General features: G+C 33.1%; 1 protein-coding gene across 1 annotated transcript; it reads left to right on the top strand.

Moving 5' to 3' along the window:
* The first annotated feature begins 2676 nt into the window (after positions 1-2676).
* LOC124539201 (probable chitinase 2) lies at positions 2677-22989 on the top strand. Its single transcript, XM_047116498.1, has 10 exons — positions 2677-2843; positions 3665-3933; positions 15196-15249; positions 19809-19991; positions 20098-20198; positions 20435-20700; positions 21241-21401; positions 21619-21773; positions 22391-22715; positions 22796-22989. Exons 1-10 carry the CDS (start codon positions 2677-2679, stop codon positions 22987-22989), a joined length of 1875 nt encoding a protein of 624 aa, XP_046972454.1.
* The last annotated feature ends 1115 nt before the right edge of the window (positions 22990-24104 follow it).

A 24104-nucleotide genomic window follows, 5' to 3' on the forward strand; every position in this document is an offset into this window, starting at 1 on the left:
TAGGCTACTTTTTTGCCTAACATGTGATAAACAACAACTTTAAACGCGAGCGATGCCACGGGCTACAACTAGTTACACTATAAATACTAGAGTCTTCACTACCATGGCATTGACCCTACTCCAACATAGCTCTCTGGCCCAACTGTCAAATATTGAGATATACTAATTAATCATAGACAATGAGGTATTGACATAGACAGTTTGACCATATTTTGTTTATTCTGTTTGAGAAATGTTGCTTTTTAAGTATTTATTTGAGTCTACTATCGAGACCTAAGTGGCAGTTTTCATCCGTAGAATGCAAGTATCCTTACGATGATTTCCTACACCACTAAATAAGAAATGAGTTAGAATAAATTATATATTAATGGGACACATCTCAAGCTCAGTTTATAATTCATATTAAAACAAATATTTAAAAATATAACTGTACAGTTATTATATTTCATCCTGTCTTTTCACTATTTACGTTTCATCTCAATTATTAATATAGCTGGAACAATTAGTATTCAATAAATGTGTTTAAGCATGGCACCGTACCTTTCAGGTAAACTTCATTATTTCTTTAGATTAAATCCGTTTGTTGGAAGGCGTTAGATTTCCCCCGGGCACTGCAGACGTTTATTAGTACAACAACAATGACTATATCATTCGTGGATATCACCTGTGCCATTCATTTTGATTGGCCGAATTATAATTTTTAAGATCTCCCATTGGTTAAAATGTTTAGACGTTGTTATTGTCTTAAAAAAACTTGTTAAAGATTTCCTAATGGATTAGATTTGTTTGCAACGAAGTAGGGTTAATTATTTATAACAATATTAATTTATATCTAATATAAATATATTATGAATGCGAACGTAACTCTCTCTCTCTCTCTCTCTCTCTCTCTCTCTCCCTTTCTTTCTGTTACACTTTTATGGCTAACATATTTTTATATCTAAGAACTAGATAAGCGACGAACTCCGAGACATGTTCCTGAAAAACGAGAAAGAAATCGCGGACGACAACTATATAGATAACCATACAATAAAATATAATTTATTTACTTTTGTAATATTACATCGCGAGTAAGTAAATCATATCTTTATTAATTATTCGTGTAATGTAAAAAGATGACCAGACATTCCTGACTCAGTTTATTGAAAATGTCTTGAATCCAATAACTTAATAAATATCATTATCTATGATTCCGCAAATATTGAGCCTTATTCTCTGAGCTTCCTAGGACGTTAAATCGTATTACAACATTTAAAACCATAGTTCAGCTTATAAGATAAAACTATAGAGTTTGTAGCTATAAAGTCCAACAACTTTACTTGGTGGTAGGGCTTTGTGCAAGCCCGTCTGGGTAGGTACCACCCACTCATCAGTTATTCTACCGTCAAACAACAGTACTCAGTATTGTTGTGTTCCGGTTTGAAGGGTGAGTGAGCCAGTGTAACTACAGGCACAAGAGACATAACATCTTAGTTCCCAAGGTTGGTGGCACATTGACGATGTAAGGAATAGTTAATATTTCTTACAGCGTCATTGTCTATGGGTGATGGTGACTACTTATCATCAGGTGGCCCATATGCTCGTCTGCCAACATATTATAACATAAAAAAAACCACACTAAAAATCCTTGTGACGATCGTAATCACTTCTAGTCATTGTATAGTTCTATGTTACACCATTTTCAACTGTTAACGAGCCAATCACGGCTCTTTGATGCCGATGCGTATCCCTTGAGTCTTATTTTTAACATGCAATGCCTATTCAATGCACACAACCAACGAATTTCATAACGAATTCCATTTTTTTAGAACAACGATGCTTTGAGAAATTTCTTCATATATATTCTTTTGTTTTTATTATCACAATGAGCGCGTTACAATGGCTAAGTTATTAGTAACTAGCGACCAGCCTCGGCTTCGCGCGGATGCAATGCAAATACTAAATATACTACAGAATTTGCTTATTTACGATATTACATTAGTAACTTTTTAAATTATCATTATTGCTTTACTGTATTGTCCATGTATTATATACAAAAACCTTCCTCTCAAATACCTCTATCTATTAAATAAAAAAAAACGCATCAAAATTAGTTATGTAATTTTAAAGACCTAAGCATACATACGGACAGTAAGCGACTTTATTTTATGCTATGTAGTGATGATAATGACAACTTTAGACGTTTATTCTTGTATACCAAAGATTTAAATCGTTAGATACGCCCTCACCTTAAAAAACTGTGGAATAATTTTTACAATGCGTGTGTTGACAAGTCGCTTACGATGCTTTACGCACTCACACGAATGCGTGCGAAGTACGGTCAACAAATTCATCAAATTGTAAAATGTAAGAAATTAGGTTGTTAAAGGAAATAATTTGTAAAAAATACAAAAGTGTATTTTTTGCAATTTTTAGACGTTATTAAGAAACACTTTTCATTTTAACAAAAAAAAAAATATAATTTTATTGTACTATAAAAAAATGTATTAAAATAATAATAATAATAACCCCCCCAGGGAATGAACCTTGTCGTGGTGGGGGGGCTTAAGGATAGCAGGAACAAAAAACAGGTCTAAACATCTTGACCAAATACCCCTTTAATGGGAGAATCTATGAAGCCCAAATAACCCAGGCTACTCTATCTAAACTAATCATTCCCAACCCCCGTGGAGCATGATGGATAAAACTAATAGATATAATTTACGGTCGCTTCCCGGGGGTCGCCGGGGCGCATCTGGAGCCGGTGCTGGATGCTACAGCATGCGGTCCACCGGCGACGAGGCGTTGAGCAGGCGGGCCCTCGTCGCAAAACAAGCTACAGCCGATCATCGGGAGTTGAACAGGCGGGCTTCCGATGTCGAAGTTACAGCTGAACCACAGGGATATTCTCAGAACCCAGCATCAAACCCTGCATCCTCTCCAAAGTCTTCATTTTCATCAATATCCTCTTGTACACCCTCTTACATAAATACCTTTAACCATCCTAACTCTTCCACAAATACCTCTTTTCGCAGTCATTCTCCGTTATTAGTTGAAAACGTTGTGCAGTCGACAAATGTTGATGACTCTGCACCCGTTAAGACTATTAAGCGTGCGCGTGCAAAAAATGGACTAAAGAAATGAACATGTTCATCCTGCGCACATATTATATTTTAACCTCATTAGAAGAAGATACTACATCCTACTTAACCGACTTGCATACAAAATTCTTAGAGCAATTCCCGGACATGGAAGTTAGTAAACAACGCGTAGGCGATCAACGCAGAGCAATAGAACGTAATAAATTATTAACGCTTCAAGATAAAAACAAAGCACGCAATGAAGCCAAAGCATATTTACATAGCTTAGCAGTCGATATATCAAGTGCCAATAAAGTTGATACACTTCTACACGCAAATCATTTAACAGAATTATCATCACATTCACCCACTCAAGCGCATTTCACTCAGGGTCGGACTAATCAAAGAATGCGGTGGAGTAACGAAATTAACGAAGAAATAATAAGGTTGTATTATAAGATTACACACATGAATACTAATAGGACATCATATAGGAAAATACTACACCAAAAGTTTATTGAAAAATATCCACATCTCGTACATATAAGCGAACAAAGAGTAGCCGACCAAAGAAGAGTAATAATAAACAATAAACTTATACCCAGTACTCGATTAGAAGAACTAAAACAGGAGGTCACTAATGAGATTGGCATTACAGACAAAGCAACTGATAAAAGATGCGAGCAAGATACAACATGTAATGAAGATAATGAGGATAATCAATGGAAGATAATGAATGACTTAAACAGAATACAAATAGATGATCATATACAAGATAAAAATAATAAAGAAGAAACTCCTCAGTATATAGATTCAGAAATAGACGATACTTTTCAGCAAGCATTAGAATATTTCAAAACTACTGATCCAAACTGTCGCCCCTATATACCGAAACAAAATACCTCAAAAAAATTAGCAAAAATAATAACATATCTTAATACATCAATCTTACCCAAATACATAGACGAAAATACGACATTTGAAAGTGAACAAACAATCATATACTCCGCAGCATGGACTTCAGCTAAAATTAATGGAACAAAATTAAGTCTCCCTTTCCATAATAAAACCCTCCCTCAGACCAAGAATCAGAAGCCAAATTGGCAAAAACGCTTAGAGCGTAGGATACTGAAGTTAAGAAAATATATAGGTAAACTGACACAAGTTATAAATGGTAACAACAATTGCGCTCTTAAACTAGAGGTAGATTCAATATTAGAACATTATAAAGTACACACACAACATGAAGAACATAACGTACAACTCACACAGTTCTTAGACACTCTCAAACAAAAATTGTCAGTCTTTAGTTGCCGTCTTAAAAGATACTTAGCATGCACAGCTCGAAAAACCGAAAACGCTCAATTCAAAACTAATGAAAGAAAATTTTACCAAAATATTCAAAATCAGAGCACTAATCTAACTAATTGTAATAAAAACTCAACCATGCACGATACAAGTCTGCCACCCAGAGACGAACTAAGAAAATTCTGGATTAACTTATGGGAAGCCCCAATCAACCACAACCATGAAGCTAACTGGATCAAAGAAGAAATACACAGACATGAAACTACTGAACCGATGGAATTCAGACAAATCCCGATAGAAACATTTAATATTGTATTAAAACGATTACATAATTGGAAAGCACCCGGTCCTGACCGAATTCATAACTACTGGTACAAGAAGTTCACTTATATACACCCCTATTTGTATACTCATATTAATAACTTTATTGCAAACCCAAGCTCAATGCCACAATACATAGCAAAAGGTATTACTTACATGCTTCCCAAGGACCCTAATGATACCGCAAATCCCTCTAAATATAGACCAATTACCTGTCTTCAAACAATTTACAAAATCATTACCGCATGTCTAACACACTCTATTTACAATCATTTAGAAAAAAACGCAATTTTAGAAGAACAACAAAAAGGATGTAGAAAAAATAGCCAGGGATGTAAAGAACAACTAACCATCGATGCAGTTATTTTAAAACAAGTGCAAAAAATGAAAAAAGATCTGTATACTGTCTATATTGACTACAAAAAGGCATTCGACTCCGTGCCACATAGCTGGTTAATAAATATTTTACACATCTACAAAATACACCCACAAATCATAAATTTTTTACAGCGCGCTATATCTCTTTGGACTACTAAACTTACAATTAGTTTACAAAATAAAACTATTGAAACCGATGAAATCAAAATACAACGGGGTATTTTCCAAGGCGATACTTTAAGTCCTTATGGTTCTGCCTTGCTTTGAACCCCCTTTCTACTATTTTAAACTCTACATGCAATGGATACACATTACAATACACAAACAGTCTAACAAATAACATTGAGCTTATAAATATTAATCATTTACTTTATATGGATGATATAAAAATATTCTCATCTACAGAAAAGGGTCTTGAAAACTTAATTAAATTAGCTGAAAATTTCTCTCAGGATATTAAAATGGAGTTCGGCATTGACAAATGTAAAATCAATTCAATTAAATCAGGTCATAATCATCTAATGCATTATCAACTACAAACCGGAGAAACAATAGATCCCTTAGAAGAAAACGATACGTATAAATATTTAGGTTACAATCAGGCAAAACAGATATTAGAAAAAGAAACCAAAATAAAAATTAAACAACAATTTAATTATAGACTGAATAGGATATTGAAAACACAACTTAATTCCAAAAACATAATTAAAGCCATCAACACCTTTGCTATCCCCATTTTAATATATTCTTTCGGTATACTTAAATGGTCAAAAAACGACTTAAAACAATTGCAGCGAAATATTAATACCACCATGACTAAAAACAGAAAACACCATCCAAGAGCTTGCGTACAAAGACAGACTCTGCCAAGAAGTGAAGGGGGGAGAGGTATTATAGACATAATAAACTTGCACAATAACCAAATTACAAACCTACGAAAATACTTTTACACTAAATCTAACACATCAAAACTACACACTGCAATAGTTGAAACCGATAAAAAACTCACACCACTAAACTTACAGGATAAAAACACGCAAAAAAATGAAGAACAAATAGATCGAAAAGTTAAAATAAGCGAATGGGCCCGTAAGTCACTACACGGAAGACATCGTCAAGACTTATGCCGTAGTAACGTCGACATAAATGCGTCGAACGCGTGGCTGAGTCGAGGCGAGCTTTTTCCTGAGACTGAGGGGTTTATGATTGCAATACAGGACCAAGTTGTTGAGACTCGTAATTACCAGAAATACATTATGAGAATACCTAACTTAAGCACTGATTTATGTCGACGCTGCAATAGTGTTTCGGAGTCCATACAGCATATAACTGGCGCATGCAGAACAATAGCACAAACAGATTATAAGTACAGAAACGATCAGGTAGCAAATATAGTCCACCAAGAACTGGCTCTAACGTACAAATTAATATCTAACAAAACAGCATACTATAAATATACACCCGAAACGGTACTAGAAAACACCACTCACAAATTATACTACGACAGAGCAATACTTACAGATCGAACAGTTCACTACAACAGACCTGACATAACAATAGTCGACAAAGTACAAAAATCTTCCTTTTTAATTGACATTGCCATCCCTAACACACACAATCTGCAAAGCACCATAAACGAAAAACTTACAAAATACACGGAACTAAAAGAAGAAATAGCACGTATGTGGCACTTGCAGAAAGTTACAATAGTCCCAATAGTTTTGTCCACTACTGGCGTCATACCCAAACAAATGCACATATCTGTAAAAGCTTTAAATCTTCCAAATTTTCTATATGTAAATATGCAGAAGACCGTGATACTAAACACTTGCAGAATTGTACGCAAATTTTTTGCAACTGATGGGGAACGGGAATTGATTTAGAGCTTTCAATTTTTAAGACGTGTCTGACCACTTGGCTTCGGCCCGTGAGAATGACGTAAATACCGGCTCTAAGCCGAGTTGTTAAAAATAACAAGTAAAAATAATAATAATAATTTATTTATTCTCTCCCACATTACATATATTACAGTTTAAACGTATCTTAATAATAAGTACAATAATGTGTGGGAGACAGGAGCCCAAACTAGGTTGCCCTGTGCTAAGGGTCTCCTGGCTCCATCTCTAGGATATTATTTTATTGTTATTGCATAATATTTATTCTCCATGAAATAAAATCAATTTATTATACTTTTGACTGTTTGTTCTCTTAACATTTTTATGAATATGATGAAGGCGTACATCAGCGTAGCATTTAATTACAGACATTATTAATTGTATTTTATGGTTCCAAGTTGCTGGTTGTTCTAGTCAGAACAAACTTGACTAAATTTCGTAGGTAACGTTCGTGTGTCTTGCGGAAATCTAAATAATAAAAACGTAATTTGAGAAAGGTATTTTCAATTATTTAAATTTTATTCCAGCACCAAATAAGTTACTCTTGATTGAACAACTGAACCATTTTTAATAAAACATCCATCCATTTTTAATAAAACATCCATCCAAGCAAAAATATATTTTGACGGATTAATATTACAAAATATATTACGGTGCAATTTAAAACATTTTTTGTAATATAATATTTATAAAACATAAAATGCCGACGCTACCACAGGATTGCCGCTGTTAATGTCCATTTATAGATGATCCTTTTCCAAGCCGCTTCCGTAGTACTTCCGTGTATCTAGTTATATTAGTTAATAGAAAGTACTGAGACAATAGTTTCATCTCTGTTAATTACATAAATTATGCCATACTACTTTCTCTGTCGCACAATTTCTTTCATTTCGTGGTCTTGTCGGACATCGGAATAAAATAAATTCAATATTAAAATAAATATAAATAATTACGAGTGAAATGTTACACCCTGGGCTTTATTAGTATTTCTTGAGTTGTGATTGCACTTTCGAAAGGCACATGACGGCATTTTGCGACTTTTTTTTGGGTTATAATTAGCGCATTAATTACAATGGACGACGTCTGACTGTCACTACGTATAAATGAACACTGATTGCGAATGAGTGAGCTGACTCATTTGAGTATGACACATTTTATAGCGGTTATACTATGGCAGGGGCGCATCTAACGATTTAAATCTTTGTTGTATACTATAACTTTAGAGCTGGATTTAAATATCTGGACTTAGGGTCTAAAGCAACCGAGGAGTCAAAATCATAATCAAAATATTCTTTATTAAAGTAGGTTCATAAAGAACGTTTAAATCGTTACGCTGTTAAATTAAATTTAAAGTTACCACAGATTAAAAAAGTAAATTCTATAAGAAGAACCAGCAAGAAACTCATTAGTCACTCTTAAATAATGAATACCAAATGTATTAATTACCTTATTTATTAAATAATGATTAAAATTAAATATACTACACGTGTTTTACTTAAATTCATGGTTTCGTGCCGACATATGTAATAAATTAATTTTTGTTACAATTGTCATGAGGTTTACTTGAATTATATATATATAGCCTATCAAATCCGCAATCACATGTTTCTACTGTATACCAGATACAAAAGTAGACAGACACACATAAACTATGTACATATTTATAACAAAATTCGACAATAATAATTGAGTCTACAGACAGACTCTACAGATTTATATAGTAGTACACAGATATAGATATATCTTAAAGTTGTTAACTGCTCGTAACCTCTCTTGTTGAGAAACCAGAATAGATGCCCCGATTGTTCTCCCATAAATACAAATCTGTATTAATTTGCTAATTCTTATTTATTCATTCTACCGTATATCTTCAATATCAGGCAATGTTATTCATACATATTATATATATATATATATATATATATATATATATTATATAACGATTTTATATAATGATGATTTTATATAACGATTTATTTCAAACGGCCCTGTAGAGATATTCTTAAAGAATAAACTCGCAAATCAACGTGTTATATATATTCATACGAGTTTGACATTTCATAATTTGATATGCGACACTCACTACAAGAATTATAACATTCATAGGTTATACGTATCAAAATCGCGTGTCACTGTAAGTCAATATCAGTATATTTTCACGAGGAAACTGTTGGGGCTAATTGTTTCATTTTCAAGGTGATGTCATAATGTCTTTTAACACACAAAATTCTGTAACAATATTGGAATTTTAGAACATTTCTGAACGTTTTCTGAACGGTATCTTCTACCATGTTATAAGTCTGTATACATTGTCTTACAAAATAATAATTGACGACGTATCTATGAACTAGTCACATCTGTATCGTTCTAACTCTGTAAGCATTCGTTTATCTAACAAAATTAAGTTAGAGTCATTATAGAACAGCCAAACATCGTAATTGATATAAAAATGTTTCATAATTAATATGAAATTCAAGTCTTATTAGTAAATAAATAAATGCGTTGTTATTTTGCCTTAGAAAACTTTCCGTAATGAGAGATTAGATCGTCAAATTCCCCAAATAAACAACACACTCCGGTACACAAATTAAAACATCAGGAAAAACAATTACGTATTCATTAAACGGAAAACATTATTTTACGAATCAAAGGAAGCATAAGAGGCTTTCATAAATTGATTTTATAATCATTTGTACGAATTCAAGTCTCACACACACTAATTGAACATCGCCAAAGAAATACCTACAAGTATATATTCCCCGGTATCCTAAACTATCAAATCAAATAAACTTTATTCAAGTAGGCTTTTACAAACACTTTTGAATCGTCATTTAACAATTGAGTGAAGTTACGACCGGAAAGTAGATTCTACCGAGAGGAACTAGCAAGAAACTCAGTAGTTACTCATTTTCAACATTTAAAAAATACAGTCATGTTAGTTGAATACAAATAAATATGTATGTAATATATCATGCCTGGAAGTCAACAGGTATTAACTCCACGCTTTTTTATCATCTATAAAATCTTGTATCGAATAATATGCCTTTTTACCAATGTATTTTTTACAAACGATTTGAATTTACGAAATGGTAAAGTTAAAATAAAAAAAGTCTGCGGAATTTTATTATCAGGTAGGAAGCTCTTTACTAACTTGATCAATGGACTGTTTCTTTATTATAAATATAGTAGTATTAAACGAGTAATTACCTAATATTTTAATAAGAAGTTGAAGAAGAATGTGAATAAAATTTCTATTGTGTGAAATTGAACGACTTTTTATTATAATATACTAGTAGTTGTCCGCGGCTGCTTTCGCGTTTTAGGGTGTTGGTTATCATATATGTCAGCAGAACATGTAGCCTATGTCTCTTGGGGCTCAAGTTTGCTTCATACCAAAAAACTCGGTTCAGCGGTTTGGTCGTGAAAGAGCAACAGACGGAAAGACAGACAAAGTAACTTTCAAATTTATAATACTAAAATAGTTTACGTCGAGATTCTAGTGTATTAGTCCAAGAGACCAAATCTTTTATTGGGCCGACCATGTTTATAAACTCAGAAGCTAATCATCAGTTCAATGAGGTATTCCAATTTAATTACTATTTCATTTTCTCAAGCTCTTATTCAAATTATTTGGGGAAAAGCGTTTAAGCTGCACAAGAATAAGAATTTGGTATTGTTATATGTTACTGCATTTATTGATGAAATTAGCAAATTTATTACAGTCCCAGTTATATTTACAAAGTCATTGTAAATAATAATCATAGCTTAAACAAGTTTATGAGAGTTTGACTGTAAAAAAAAAGTAAGTAAATGCATTTTTTTGTCTTAGTAAAGTAGTAAAGTAACAGCCTGTAAATTTCTCACTGCTGCGCTAAGGCCTCCTCTTCCATTGAGGAGAGGGTTTGGAACATATTCCACAACGCTGTTCCAATGCGGGTTGGTGGAATGCACTTGTGGCAAAATTTCGATGAAATTAGACACATGCAGGTTTCCTCACGATGTTTTCCTTCACCGCCGAACTCAAGATGAATTATACACACAAATTAAGCATATATATATAGTGGTGCTTGCCTGGGTTTGAACCTGCAATCATCGGTTAAGATGCACGCATTCTAACCACTGGACCATCACAGCTCTGTTGGTGTTCGACAGGTTTTATGAAATAATTAAGCGGAAATTCGACAAATAAGGAGTCTTTTAATCTCAAACATATATACCGAGATTGATTTTTATACATACAATTTCATTTTGTTTTCAAAACATTGTTTGCGAAAGAAAACAAACGGAACAACACATTTGTGTATTCTATGATTTTATTAAAGCAATGATTTTGTTCTGGCAACATTTATTTTGATAATCAATGTTCACAGCAAGGTTTCCCTTATAATCAAATGTGAAATTTTATTTTATTATTCGGTCAAACATTTCGCTGTCCTTAACCTTTGGCGTAATTGGGATGTTTGAACTTCTTTTTCAAATTAAATTTTCAATTGAAGTAATATATGAGTTGTTCTATCACTCGATTTATATTCTACTTATTTCTATGAATTAATGGATTTCATATTTTCAGATTTGAACATTGAAATACAAGCGACACATTTTCTATCAATAAATATTCAAATAAACTCTCGAATCTAAATTGCTGAATGAAATTCTTTTCAAATATAAAAAAAAATCTACCAAGTTCGAAATATTTAAAATATTCCATATTTTGTTTGTAATAAAATGATCGATTCGAACATTCAAATATTTTCGCCAATTCAAAACCGATTCGTTGCAACAAACCAATTTCCCTGTAACAAAATATTTGATAAGCAAATTTTATTTAAATGCACTCTCAAACCAATCTGAAGCGATGTCAGACAAAAAAATCAAGCGCTTTTCAAATATGGCAATACCCTCTCGTTAGTAGAATAGTACTGCGAAAACAAATTTCAACCTTCGACAGAGATATTCTATAAGAAACAAATTCGATACTCGATGCTCAAACCAATAGTGAAATATTTAAAATCGACTAACAGTGAAGTGTTATTTGAATATTATCTCAGCCAACAATTTTAAAAGAGTTACATTTTATTAAATCAGATGATATTGCACAAAACAAAATTATGCTATTAATAAGTTTAATAAAATAAATGGTAGTTTTGTAATTGCACTAGCAACCCAGTTGATAAATTTTTACTCTGAACACAATGCTTGCTCTTAAACAGTTTTTAGACACCTTGATAAATAGACGAAGAATAAATATTTTTGTTACACTTTACGATCAAGTCCATTGTTTTTACTATGTACTTTAAATAATAGTTTTACACAATTTATTAGGATTTATTAATAATCATTCTAAGATATATTAATTTATTTTATTTTAAAATATATGAATGATCATCATCGTAGCAAGAATACTAGCAGCATTTCCCCGTTGAATCGCAATTCCGATCCTCTGGGCAAAATCACGAACCAGCCTTCCTGTCACCAATGGAAGCAATAAGGCGAGGCGAATCTATTATATTTATTACATATAATTTTGATATATATAATAAATTTAATAGACCAAACTAGAGTATATAGACTAAAAATATTGAAGCATTTTAAAATTACACATATTAAAAAAAAATGTTGGAAAAAAAATATTTTCTCCATTAGGGTTTTATTTTATCAAACTGCCAGTTGAATTGAATTGCCACTACTTCCGTTTACATTGACACAAATATATTTTTTACATCATATATTTTAATTAAAATAAAATTTAAAACTTTTAAATTCTTGAATATGGCAGCGGTAATTGTTTGCCGGAGCGCAACAGAATCCAGTACAATCGACTGATAAAATCTAACTAGAATTATGCCTTTAAAGTAACGAGCATAAGGCAGTGACTTCACTGTTCACTGCCATTCTCAACGTTGAATATGTAGTGTTTTGAGAGTCTCTTATATGGTAATGACGAAATAATTCACTACAATAATGTTTCTACGAAATGAACAGAAGAAGATCAAAGATGAGCCAGTGAATAGAACAAGCTGATCTTAAACAAATGTGGGTCCAAATCCGTATAAGCGATACTGAGATTTCATACAATTTATGTTTCTAATGTCGCGTTCTTGGCTCCAAAAGAAAACATCTTGGAGAAACTTAAATCTGTCAAATGACATGTTGTCATCTGTTCTCACCGCACTGAAGCAGTTTTTAGGAGGTGACCCAACCAATTAAAATTCTTATGAACAGAACAATACTTGTACTGTAAGAAAATAAAGAACGTACAAGGATAAGATTTTCTGAGAATCGAATTAAGTAAAAATAGTAGTATGACAATATATAAGGGGCTTCTATGTAGACTTGAGATTCTTATTATCTCAGTATAGTTATGTTTTTTGTTTTATTGTTGAAATAATGTCCTTACATTTCTTACGTACGTTCTTCTTCCTACTATGAGAAATTATACTTGGGCTAAGACAAAAACCCAAAAAACCAACCCGCATTGGAAGAACGTGGTGCAATATGTTCCAAACCGTCTCGCTAATGGAAGAGGAGGCCTTATCCCAGCAGTGGGAAATTTACAGGCTGTTACTGTACTACTTTAGTAAGACAAAAAATGCAGTAAAATGTCACCTCTTCTTAAATAACTATAAAGAAATATCTTTACAGATCTCCAAAATCATAGAGAAAAGTTGTAAGTTCTTATAAAGACACTCTCGGTAATCAACTGGGAACAGCATATGGCATTCGCTTGTTGAACATACACGTAGGTACTTGCCAAAAGTTCAAAATGCATTTATAACTTAACAGGTGCAGGTGCGCCAAACATCTTCACATTGTCACCTAAGCATGGCATGAACTTAAACCGGATCTTCTAAACCTGACACGAATTTAATTCTTAAAGTTAAATTAGTTCCAAACTGAAGACACTAACCGGAACGGCGAGTGGCTAAAAGTTATTATCAAACAAGGACGTCCTTTAAGGATTCCGTCTGAATTCATTACTTAACACCTTGAAGTTTTCAAATGTTTCCATTTTATACCATTTCGATTAACTTCAAGAAACGAAACGGTTTTAGTCTGTTTTTGTGTTCGCTTGTATGTAACAAAATCATCAACATATATAGTATAAAACAAAGTCGCTTACCGCTGTCTGCTTATCCCTACGTATGCTTAGATCTTTCAAATTACACATCGAATTTTGATGAGGTTTTTTTAATAGATAGAGTGATTAGTAAGGAAGGTTTTTATTTATAGTACTCAGAAAATATAGTAAAAAAACATTGATAATTTAAGAAGTTTCTAATGTGATGTTGTAAATAAACAAATTCTGTAGTATATTGTTAATATGTGTATTGCACCCGTGCGAAGAAATATACGTGTGCGTCTCGGGATCCCCGACAAAAGAGATGACTTCATAAAAACATCTGTACAAAATACGGCTGGCACTGTGTGCTAGAGTGAGAAAGGAGCCTGGCTTCATAACGCGTTACGTAACGAAACAGTATGCCCTCCCATAAGAAGTTTCCATTTTAACAACAATAAAGAGAAAAAAATTTAATGATCTATAACCGCCATCGTATCCCGAATTGGTGTACCATTCAACTTTCAAGTTAGGTTCCAAAAATTAAATGATATTTTTTTATGGTTTCGAGGTCTGAGGAGCTGTAAAAATTCGTCTTAAACAAAATAATAATACAAATAACGATATTCTCGTTCAAAGTTAAACTTAACTAACATAATAAGCAAATAATAAAGAAAGATTAGTGATTCTTAGGATAAGAAGTTCTCAATACAAGCATTACTACGAGTATAATTAAAATAGCAAAGAAAAACTATTTTATTATTATTCCGTTAAATATTTATATTAAATATTTACTGAATTAAACATGTATTTTTTTTAAACTGGAACATTCTTGCCCTTAAGTAAGTGGACTTCAGATACCCACGAAAATAATGGAATCCTTCGATGCTATAGTGCACATACATAATAACGCTAAACTAGCCTATCGAAACACAGAAGTCCAACGATAACATAGTAACTCTCCTACTACACGCTTTTCCACATTACTCTAAACTCTCTGTGCATCAGAAGCCTCTGTTACCTATGATCAGAATAGCACCTACTTTCATTAAACTTTATGCAGCGATACCATAGTTATTAAAAATTACTTGTTAACTTCTTCATGTAATGGACTTTTTGGGATATATAATCAGGAAGCTCAAAACATTATGGCACGTATAAAATATATTTATTACAGGTAGGCCGGCCGATAAATGTGCAGCTGATGTTAAGTGGTCATCACCTCTCGCAAGTATGTGTTAAGAAATATTAACCACTTATTGTATCATCAATGCGCCACCTACCTTGGGCAGTAAGACATCATAATAATAAAAAATGCGTTAAAGTGTCTGTTTCGTTATGTCATGGGTACGATGAAAAGTGAGATATTTTAGAATAGCGATAACTCTTATCGTATGTTAATGAATATACAGAGTCAGAACTTTATAGAAATAAAAAAAAGAATAAGTTTTGACAACCAAAATGAGTTCATAGATTTGCCTGGATTTGAATCATTTGTATGAATTTGTTTTAATCGATGAACCAACTTGGTTCATAGCTAGTGACGCAAGTTGTTTTTAACCATATTGATTCATTTACACTTGACTCTAATTCCTTATCTAATGTATCTATCCTTAAAGAACAATCAAGATTAAACATTTCAATAGAAAAGCGATAATGGGAAACTAGTATCCATGGACAAACATATTGACCTAAAATTTTGTGAGAGTTAAATTATTCTCTTTACTATATGACTTATCTCAACAACAACAACAACAACAGCCTTAGAGGAGAAGGTAGGAACATATTCCACCACGCTGTTCCAATGCGAGTTGGTGGAATACACATGTGGCAGAATTTCTATGAAATTTGTCACATGCAGGTTTCCTCACGATGTTTTCCTTCACCGCCGAGTACGAGATGAATTATAAAGACAAATTAAGCACATGAATCAGCAGTGCTTGCCTGAGTTTGAACCCGCAATCATCGGTTAAGATGCACGCGTTCTAACCACTGGGCCATCTCGACTCTAAACTTTAAAGGATAATTATTATAAGAGTTCATTAAATTAAGAATTTACTTGATAATAAGGCATTAAAAATATATTATTACGATTCTGGGTGTCTTGTAGTATAAAGATAAGTAGGTGGATACATGAGTTATTTATAAAAAAGTCATCAGTATTAGTTGTTTGTAACTAAATTTTAAATTATAGTAACTAAGTTGGGGGTAGTTTGTGTAATTCCGTCTGTACGATCCACTCATCAGATATTCTACCGACAAACAGCAAATTTTTTGAAGGGTGAGTGAGCCAGTATATTCAGTTTAATGTTTGATATAATAATATTATATGATGAAGTTTGTTATTACAGAACTGCTTAAGGATAATTCAACACCTCCTTTTTTTTAGTTCCTTAGTGAAGAGAACTTTTTTTGTGTTTTAAGTACAAGGCATTCTATATTGGTCCAGTTTAAAAAGGATATAAATGGCAAAAATATTGTACAAACATGTTATTGGAAAAAAAAAGATTATACCCAGAAATAGTAAATACTCTACTTAAATACACAATTATCATGTTAATAACATGATAATTGTGTATTTAAGTAATATAATAATAATAACAATAATAATATAATAATAACACAATTAAAAAATTACAGTTACTATTTTTTTAAATAACATATTCTAAATTTAAAATGAATTTGAAACAAATATATTCTTCATTTAAATTAAATCGTGATAACATTTTATCGCACATATCATCATGAAATCGATTTGCCAAATCCAAACGAGAGTCCTTACTGGCGAAAATTGATTTTTTTAAGCCATATAAGGCTTTTATGTTGTGTATTTTTATAGTTTTATTTGGGAAAACATTGCGGTAATAATTTAGCGGTCCGGACGGCTGACTCAAATAAAAGTCGAAAAAATGTCGTAGCTAGCCACATGCGCTTTTGGTCCTGCTGAGCTGAATTTCCAGTTTATTTCTATGTATGACAGGGGCTAAATGGATTTCCAGTGAGCTCCAAACTTCTGTATAGTACACTACCTGATGCCTTATGATAGTTTAATTTATATAATTTGACGACCTCCATGGTCGAGTGGTGTATACACCGGTTTCATGGGTACGCCACTCTGAGGTCCCGGGTTCGATTCCCGACCGAGTCGATGTAGATTACCATTACTTTTCTATGTTGTCTTGGGTCTGGGTGTTTGTGGTACCGTCGTTACTTCTGATTTCCATAACACAAGTGCTTCAACTACTTACATTGGGATCAGAGTAATGTATGTGATTTTGTCTCATATTTATATATTTAATTATAATAACGTTTAATTTAAAATTTTGAAATTTCTCTAGAAAATATTGAATACAGAGTAATATCACTATATCCTATAATCACCTCGTTTGACAATGTATACGGCAGCTCATGAATTGATTCACGCACATCTTCTAACGTCGGATAAAAATAGACATAACACTGCGTTTTGCTATCAATCTACTTAAATAACACTCTAGTTTTCAATTGTTGATAAAATATCATTTATAATGCATATCCAACATTATTCTGACTTATTTAATTGGATAAACTATGTGATTTAAATCGTGTTTAAAATGAATAGTTTCATTATATTCGTGTTTTGTTTTATCAAATTGACCGCTTACGCGATAGCGAGTGAAAGTAAGTAAAATATTATTTAGTTTAGGATTTTGAATGTAATATGATAGACAGAGTACAGAGTAGAGATGGCCCAGTGGTTAGAACGCGTGCATCTTAACCGATGATTGCGGGTTCAAACCCAGGCAAGCACCGCTGATTCATGTGCTTAATTTGTCTTTATAATTCATCTCGTGCTCAGCGGTGAAGAAAAACGTCGTGAGGAAACCTGCATGTGACAAATTTCATAGAAATTGTGCCACATGTGTATTCCACCAACCCGCATTGGAACAGCGTGGTGGAATATGTTCCAAACCTTCTCCTCAAAGGGAGAGGAGGCCTTTAGCCCAGCAGTGGGAATTTACAGGCTGTTGTTGTTGTTGTTGTTGTATGATAGACATAAAATTCGAATAATTGCGAAAATCCTATGGCTATTGTAAAGAAATGATTTATCAGGAGGTATATGGCATCTGTCTACATGTTTACAAACGTGGATAAGCTGATATTAATGTTATAACCTTGACGGATACGCTGATTGGTTGACAAATCAACATCAAGTCAGATCAAATATTATATCAGCCAATCAACGTTCAAGTTTCAATGTGTCCTAAAGATTTAAGCAATGATCCTATTGTGAAAACCTTCTTTGGAATACTCATCACATGTTCTACGGCTTAACAGACACACTTATCATTGTTGTTTTTCGTTGGTGAATGAGCCTTTGAGGCCTTTGTAAAACGCACAAAGAATTCACATAATAATTCACATAATAATTAATAGTTTGGTGAAATATTGTCAATGTAATGCCTTGATTTGATGATTTCCCCAAGAAATGACTTACATCCTGTAATTCAATAATGAAGATGCTTGAAGTGAATTGAAATCTTGGATCTCTGTCTCTTTTGTATTGAAAACAATCATTTATATATTAATTATAAACCACATGTTACTTAAGATAGTTTGACATTTCGATCGTCTAATATTTTCTCGTAAATTTATTATCAAATACATGCGAGTCAAGAGAAGTTGTTAGTTCAGGTGCACTTCAGAATTGTTCAATAGTTTCCTAGCAGCGAACTATCTTAATGTTACAAACATAAATTCTTTTATATTATGGGCATAAATAACAAGTTTGAATCGAAATCTTCTACTGAGTTTCGTATAATATCAAGATGTATCTCGCTTTCCATAAGCTTCAACATCGTCGTCGAAACTATGCCAAGTATCAAATCCATAGCAGTGACAGAAATAAATTATTTAAAAACAACAACAGCCTGCAAATTTCCTACAGCTGCGCTAAGGATTCCCTCTCCCTTTGAGGAGAAGGTTTAGAACATATTCCACCAAGCTGTTCCTTTGCGCGTTTGTGGAATGTGTCAGAATTTGTATGAAATTAGACACATGCAGGTTTCCTCACGCTGTTTTCCTTCACCGTCGAGCACGAGATGAATTATAAACACAAATCAAACACATTAATATTCAGTGGTCCTTGCCTGGATTTGAACCCGCAATCATCGGTTAAAATCTCGTAATTATTTTTTATATTAACGGTTCAGTAACATGAGTAAAGAGTCATATCTTCAAACGCTTCTAGAATAATGTAATAATGTACTAAATCAATAGCTGCTATATGCGGTTGTTCCCGCTTTAAACGTGAACTTTGGAGAAATAACGAGGCCTTACCATAACAGGGTTCTCCCTCAAAAGTTACACTAAAGCAACTAATTACACCGTATAATTATCACCTTATTCGGTGGGCTAGTTTTAATAATATCTTGATTAAATGAAACACAACTTAAATAACATAATTGTAACTGTTGTATCCATGTAGTATATGGCCCAGCGGTTAGAAAGCGTGCATCTTAACCGATGTTTAAGGGTTCAAACCCAGGCAAGCTTCGCTGAATTTTCATGTGTTTAATTTGTGTTTGTAATTCATCTCGTGCTCGGCGGTGAAGGAAACATCGTGAGAAAACCTGTATGTGACTAATTTCAACGAAATTATGCCATAAGTGGATACACCAACCCGCTTTGAAGCAGCGTGATGGGATATGCTTCAAACCTTCTCCTCAAAGGGAGAGGAGGCCTTAGCCCAGCAGTGGGAAATTTATAGGCTGTTTATGTTTTGATGTTGAACTGTTGTTACATTTCTAGAGCACGTCGTTTGCTATTATGGAACATGGGCGGCGTATAGAAATGGCCTCGGAAAATTTGACGTGGATAACATCAACACGGATCTCTGTACGCATATCGTTTACACATTCTTCGGAATAAACACGAGAGGAACTATTGTGTCCTTAGACCCGTACCTAGATTATCCTGAGAATTGGGGAAAAGGTGAGTGATGACGACAATTTTATTTTAAACATTCATAAATACATTTGATTAAGTTCGCTTGTTAATGGCAGTCGTGGCAGTAGTCAAACTTAAAGCATTTTTTCAGATAACTTAAGGAAATTCGTTGCACTTAAAGATCAAAATCCGAAACTTAAATTAATATTAGCTGTTGGAGGATGGTATGAAGGATCAGCGAAATATTCTATTGTAAGTGAAATGCTTTTATTTTTTTCTAAGGATTAATGGTCTATGCTAGTTTCTTGCCGTTTCTTTTCGCTAGAAGTTGCTTTCCGAAACGGTGGTAGTATTTAATTATTGACGATTCAAAAACGCTTCATTGTGAAATTTACTTGAATGCGATTGATTTGATTTTACTTGATAAAAAAGTAATTATAAAATTTTCTCAATGAATAAGTATATGATATTATATTTATATGATTTAGATGGCAGCGAATCCCAAACTCCGAAAGAATTTCATCACAAGCGCCATTCAAATTATTCAAAAGTATGGCTTCGATGGCCTTGATATCGACTGGGAATATCCAAACCGTGGTGACTCAGTATTTGGTCAAGATGATATTGATAATTACACTCAGCTCTTGAAAGAATTGAGAGAGGAATTCGATAAGCATGGATTACATTTGAGCGCTGCTGTTGCGTCTGTTAAATCTATGGCATCTTTGTCCTATGATATTCCAGCTATAAGTCAGTAAGTAACATTTACTTTTTACGTTTCGGAGTCCACCACAGTTTTTATTAATTTCACCACGTAGATATTTTTCAATTCTCTGTTCTGTAAAAATATGCAATGGGAAATGTTTTTCGAAAACTACCAATAAGAGCTTATATAACACCTGATATGATATATCTATTGTTACGGATTAACAAATATTCTATATATAGGGCTGCTAGCTTTTCTGTAAGAAACTCGAAACTTCAGTATATTAGGTATATGCGATATTAATTATTATAGTTATAGCATTTAAATAAAATTTAACGGAAAATCGCATCAATACTCCCAACTGTTTATTTAAGTTATTTTTAATATTACTTAACATTTTACATAAATCAATCATTTCGAAAACTATAACACGAACAAACTTGTAATTGGCAGGTAGGTTTCTTGTACGGTGTAATTTATAATAACCTGGTTCCCCCCTCAAATATCGACCCTGTTTTCGGGTTAAAACCGGGGATAGTTTTTCATCTCAGCTGATTATTTATAACATTCCGTATTTTTTCATCTCAGATATTTAGATTTAATAAATGTGATGGCATACGATATGAGTATAGCTTCTGACCCCGTCACGGGACACAATTCTCCTCTCCACAAGAGCGAAAATGATGTAGTCATCTCAAAGGAAAATTTGAAGACAGTTGATGGTGTTTTGGAGTACTGGCTTAAGCAAGGTATTTGAAAATCTTATCTTTATTTTCATTGGTACTTTTTTTTTACACCTGAATGACATTCATTATATTACTCAGATCTACATAAGATAAATCAGAATATATCAGCAAAAAAATCAGAAATAAAGATTTTTTTCTCAAAAATCATGTTAATTGCATAACTAACTTACTAGTTAATCAAAAGGTTTAAGGCTCTCTGTTTATTTGCTATTTTGTTCAGGTTGTCCACCAGAAAAGTTAATACTAGGCTTACCACTTTATGGCCATACATTCAGATTATCGGATCCAAAAAATAATGGAGTTGGAGCTCTATCAGATGGTCCTGGAATTTCAGGGCCTTACACCGCCACTAATGGATTAATAGGATATAATGAAGTAAGTTAAAATAAATCTTTTCAACAACAACAACAGCAACAACAACAGCCTGTAAATTCCCACTGCTGGGCTAAAGGCCTCCTCTCCCTTTGAGGAGAAGGTTTGGAACATATTCCACTATAATGCGGGTTGGTGGAATACACGTGGCAGAATTTCTATGAAATTTGTCGCATGCTAGTTTCCTCACGATGTTTTCCTTCACCGCTGAGCTCGAGATGAATTATGAAGACAAATTAAGCACATGAATCAGCGGTACTTGCCTGGGTTTGAACCCGCAATCATCGGTTAAGATGCACGCGTTCTAACCACTGGGCCATCTGGACTCTTACACTGAATCTTTTCACATACACTCATATTTTTATTTACATGGCAAATAAGAATTAAAATAGCTAGTTTATTTTGTTTTTATGAAGCTTTAAAACAATTTGTATAATAAGTTAGCTTATTAAAAATATGTTAATTGTTAGTAGGAAGACCTATACGTTTGGGTATAATCTATCATTTCCCCTATCTTTGTAGTACTGAGACAACATATGTATTTCTTTTAGATTATATAATCCAAATAGATTAGTGGTATTCACTCTTTACACTAAAGTCACAAATAATCTCTATTACAGTTATGCATGAAATTACGTAAAGAAGCATGGGACATCAAATATGATAACTCATCCGGAGTGCCCTATGCTGTACAAGGAAAGAACTGGATTTCATATGACGATGCCAAATCACTGACAGCGAAAGTGGAATATGCCTTACAATTTAATATCGCTGGAATAATGCTCTGGAGTATTGAAACTGATGACTTTCTTGGTATTTGTCAATCTGACGATTATCCTTTGACGAGAGCTGTAAATATCGCTTTAGGAAGGCCCATTGAATCGTCTTCTACCACCCTTGGAACGTCGACATCAAATCCGACTACTTCAAAACCATCAACTACTGGTATAATGATTCTAAATTCAAATATTGTTTATTTTTTATTATTTTCATGGAACTATAAAACCTTTTTTATTATGTTGCAGATCCTATAGAAGAATTCGTATGTAAGGATATCGGATTTTACTCTAATCCGAAGGAATGTTCATCATATTACTACTGTGTAAGAAACGCTGGTGGTAATTTAGTACCGAAATTTCTTCGTTGTCCAGGCAATCTTTATTGGGATCAAGAGAATCAATTCTGCAACTATCCTGATCAAGTGAATTGTTATGCTTAAATGTAATCGTTTAATATATGACTGTAAATATGTAATAACGTCATATTGTGATTTCATTTTACGACTACCCGATAGTAGATGTTTATAACATTAATAGACTTCACAGAGTTTTTTATCGCAGCCATTTTGTTATCACTCGCTACTAGATGTCAGTGTGGCATATTAACGCATTTGTTTTGCGTTAGTCGCATAATCGCTCAATAATGCAGTACAGCAAAGAGCTTCTCTTATATGTTAACAAAAAAGCAATAGCTTGTGAAGTTTGTAGCTAATTTCAATTAGACTAGTGATATATGAAATAATTAAAAAGAGGTCTTGCCGCATTTATCAAATAGAGAGAGGGAAGGAAAATCCTACGTTTAGATTTATAGACATTATACAACCATTCGTTTTTTTAGTGCTTTGAAACATAAAATGAAGATTGGAACTTTGTTAGAAATTGTAGATATAAACACCGCGAACGTATTGTTTCGAAGATATTTTTGATACTAAGGTTTTCCATAGAGCTTTATCAGTGTCTTTATTTTTCCTCTAGATCGTATACTTTTCCGTGAATGGAATGCCTATATCCTTATCCAAATCCACTGCTAGTGGAAGAATACTTGGAGCTTATTTCGTAGTGAGATATTAAACGAGCAGACAGAATAACTTTCGAATTTATATTAGACCAATTGAGATGGAAATTCAAGAAAAGAATAAATTTGAACTAGCCATTTATGTAGGACATATTGTGATGCGAGTCGAGATGGCCCAGTGGTTAGAACGCGTGCATCTTAACCTATGATTGCGGGTTCAAACCTGTTACGTCAATGAAAGGCCGAGATCCAAAGCAGACTGATTTATTCAAATAATTCTCTATCTACCTTACATTACACATATTGTACATAACACCTTCCTTCTTATTATTAACTATACTTATTAAGCTAATACATCAAAATGGTATGGTAATACAACTTTTAAACGCAAGTGATTCATTCAACACAAACAATATAAGCAAACAAAATATAATAACAAAACACTTATATACTATCACTATATTATACTAAAGAAAATGGTATTTTTATATAAATATAGTTATATTTAAATAATACCAGATTATGCAGTATGTTTATAAA

The sequence above is a fragment of the Vanessa cardui genome, chromosome 22 (genome assembly GCF_905220365.1).
Source record: "Vanessa cardui chromosome 22, ilVanCard2.1, whole genome shotgun sequence".
In the NCBI taxonomy this organism is placed as follows: Eukaryota; Metazoa; Arthropoda; class Insecta; order Lepidoptera; family Nymphalidae; genus Vanessa; species Vanessa cardui.

Coding starts and splice junctions, on each gene's coding strand:
- LOC124539201 (XM_047116498.1), top strand. CDS start 2,677: ATGGATAAAACTAATAGATATAATTTACGGTCGCTTCCCGGGGGTCGC. Junction 20,701..21,240: donor GATATTCCAGCTATAAGTCA/GTAAGTAACATT, acceptor TTTTCATCTCAG/ATATTTAGATTTAATAAATG. Junction 22,716..22,795: donor TTCAAAACCATCAACTACTG/GTATAATGATTC, acceptor ATTATGTTGCAG/ATCCTATAGAAGAATTCGTA.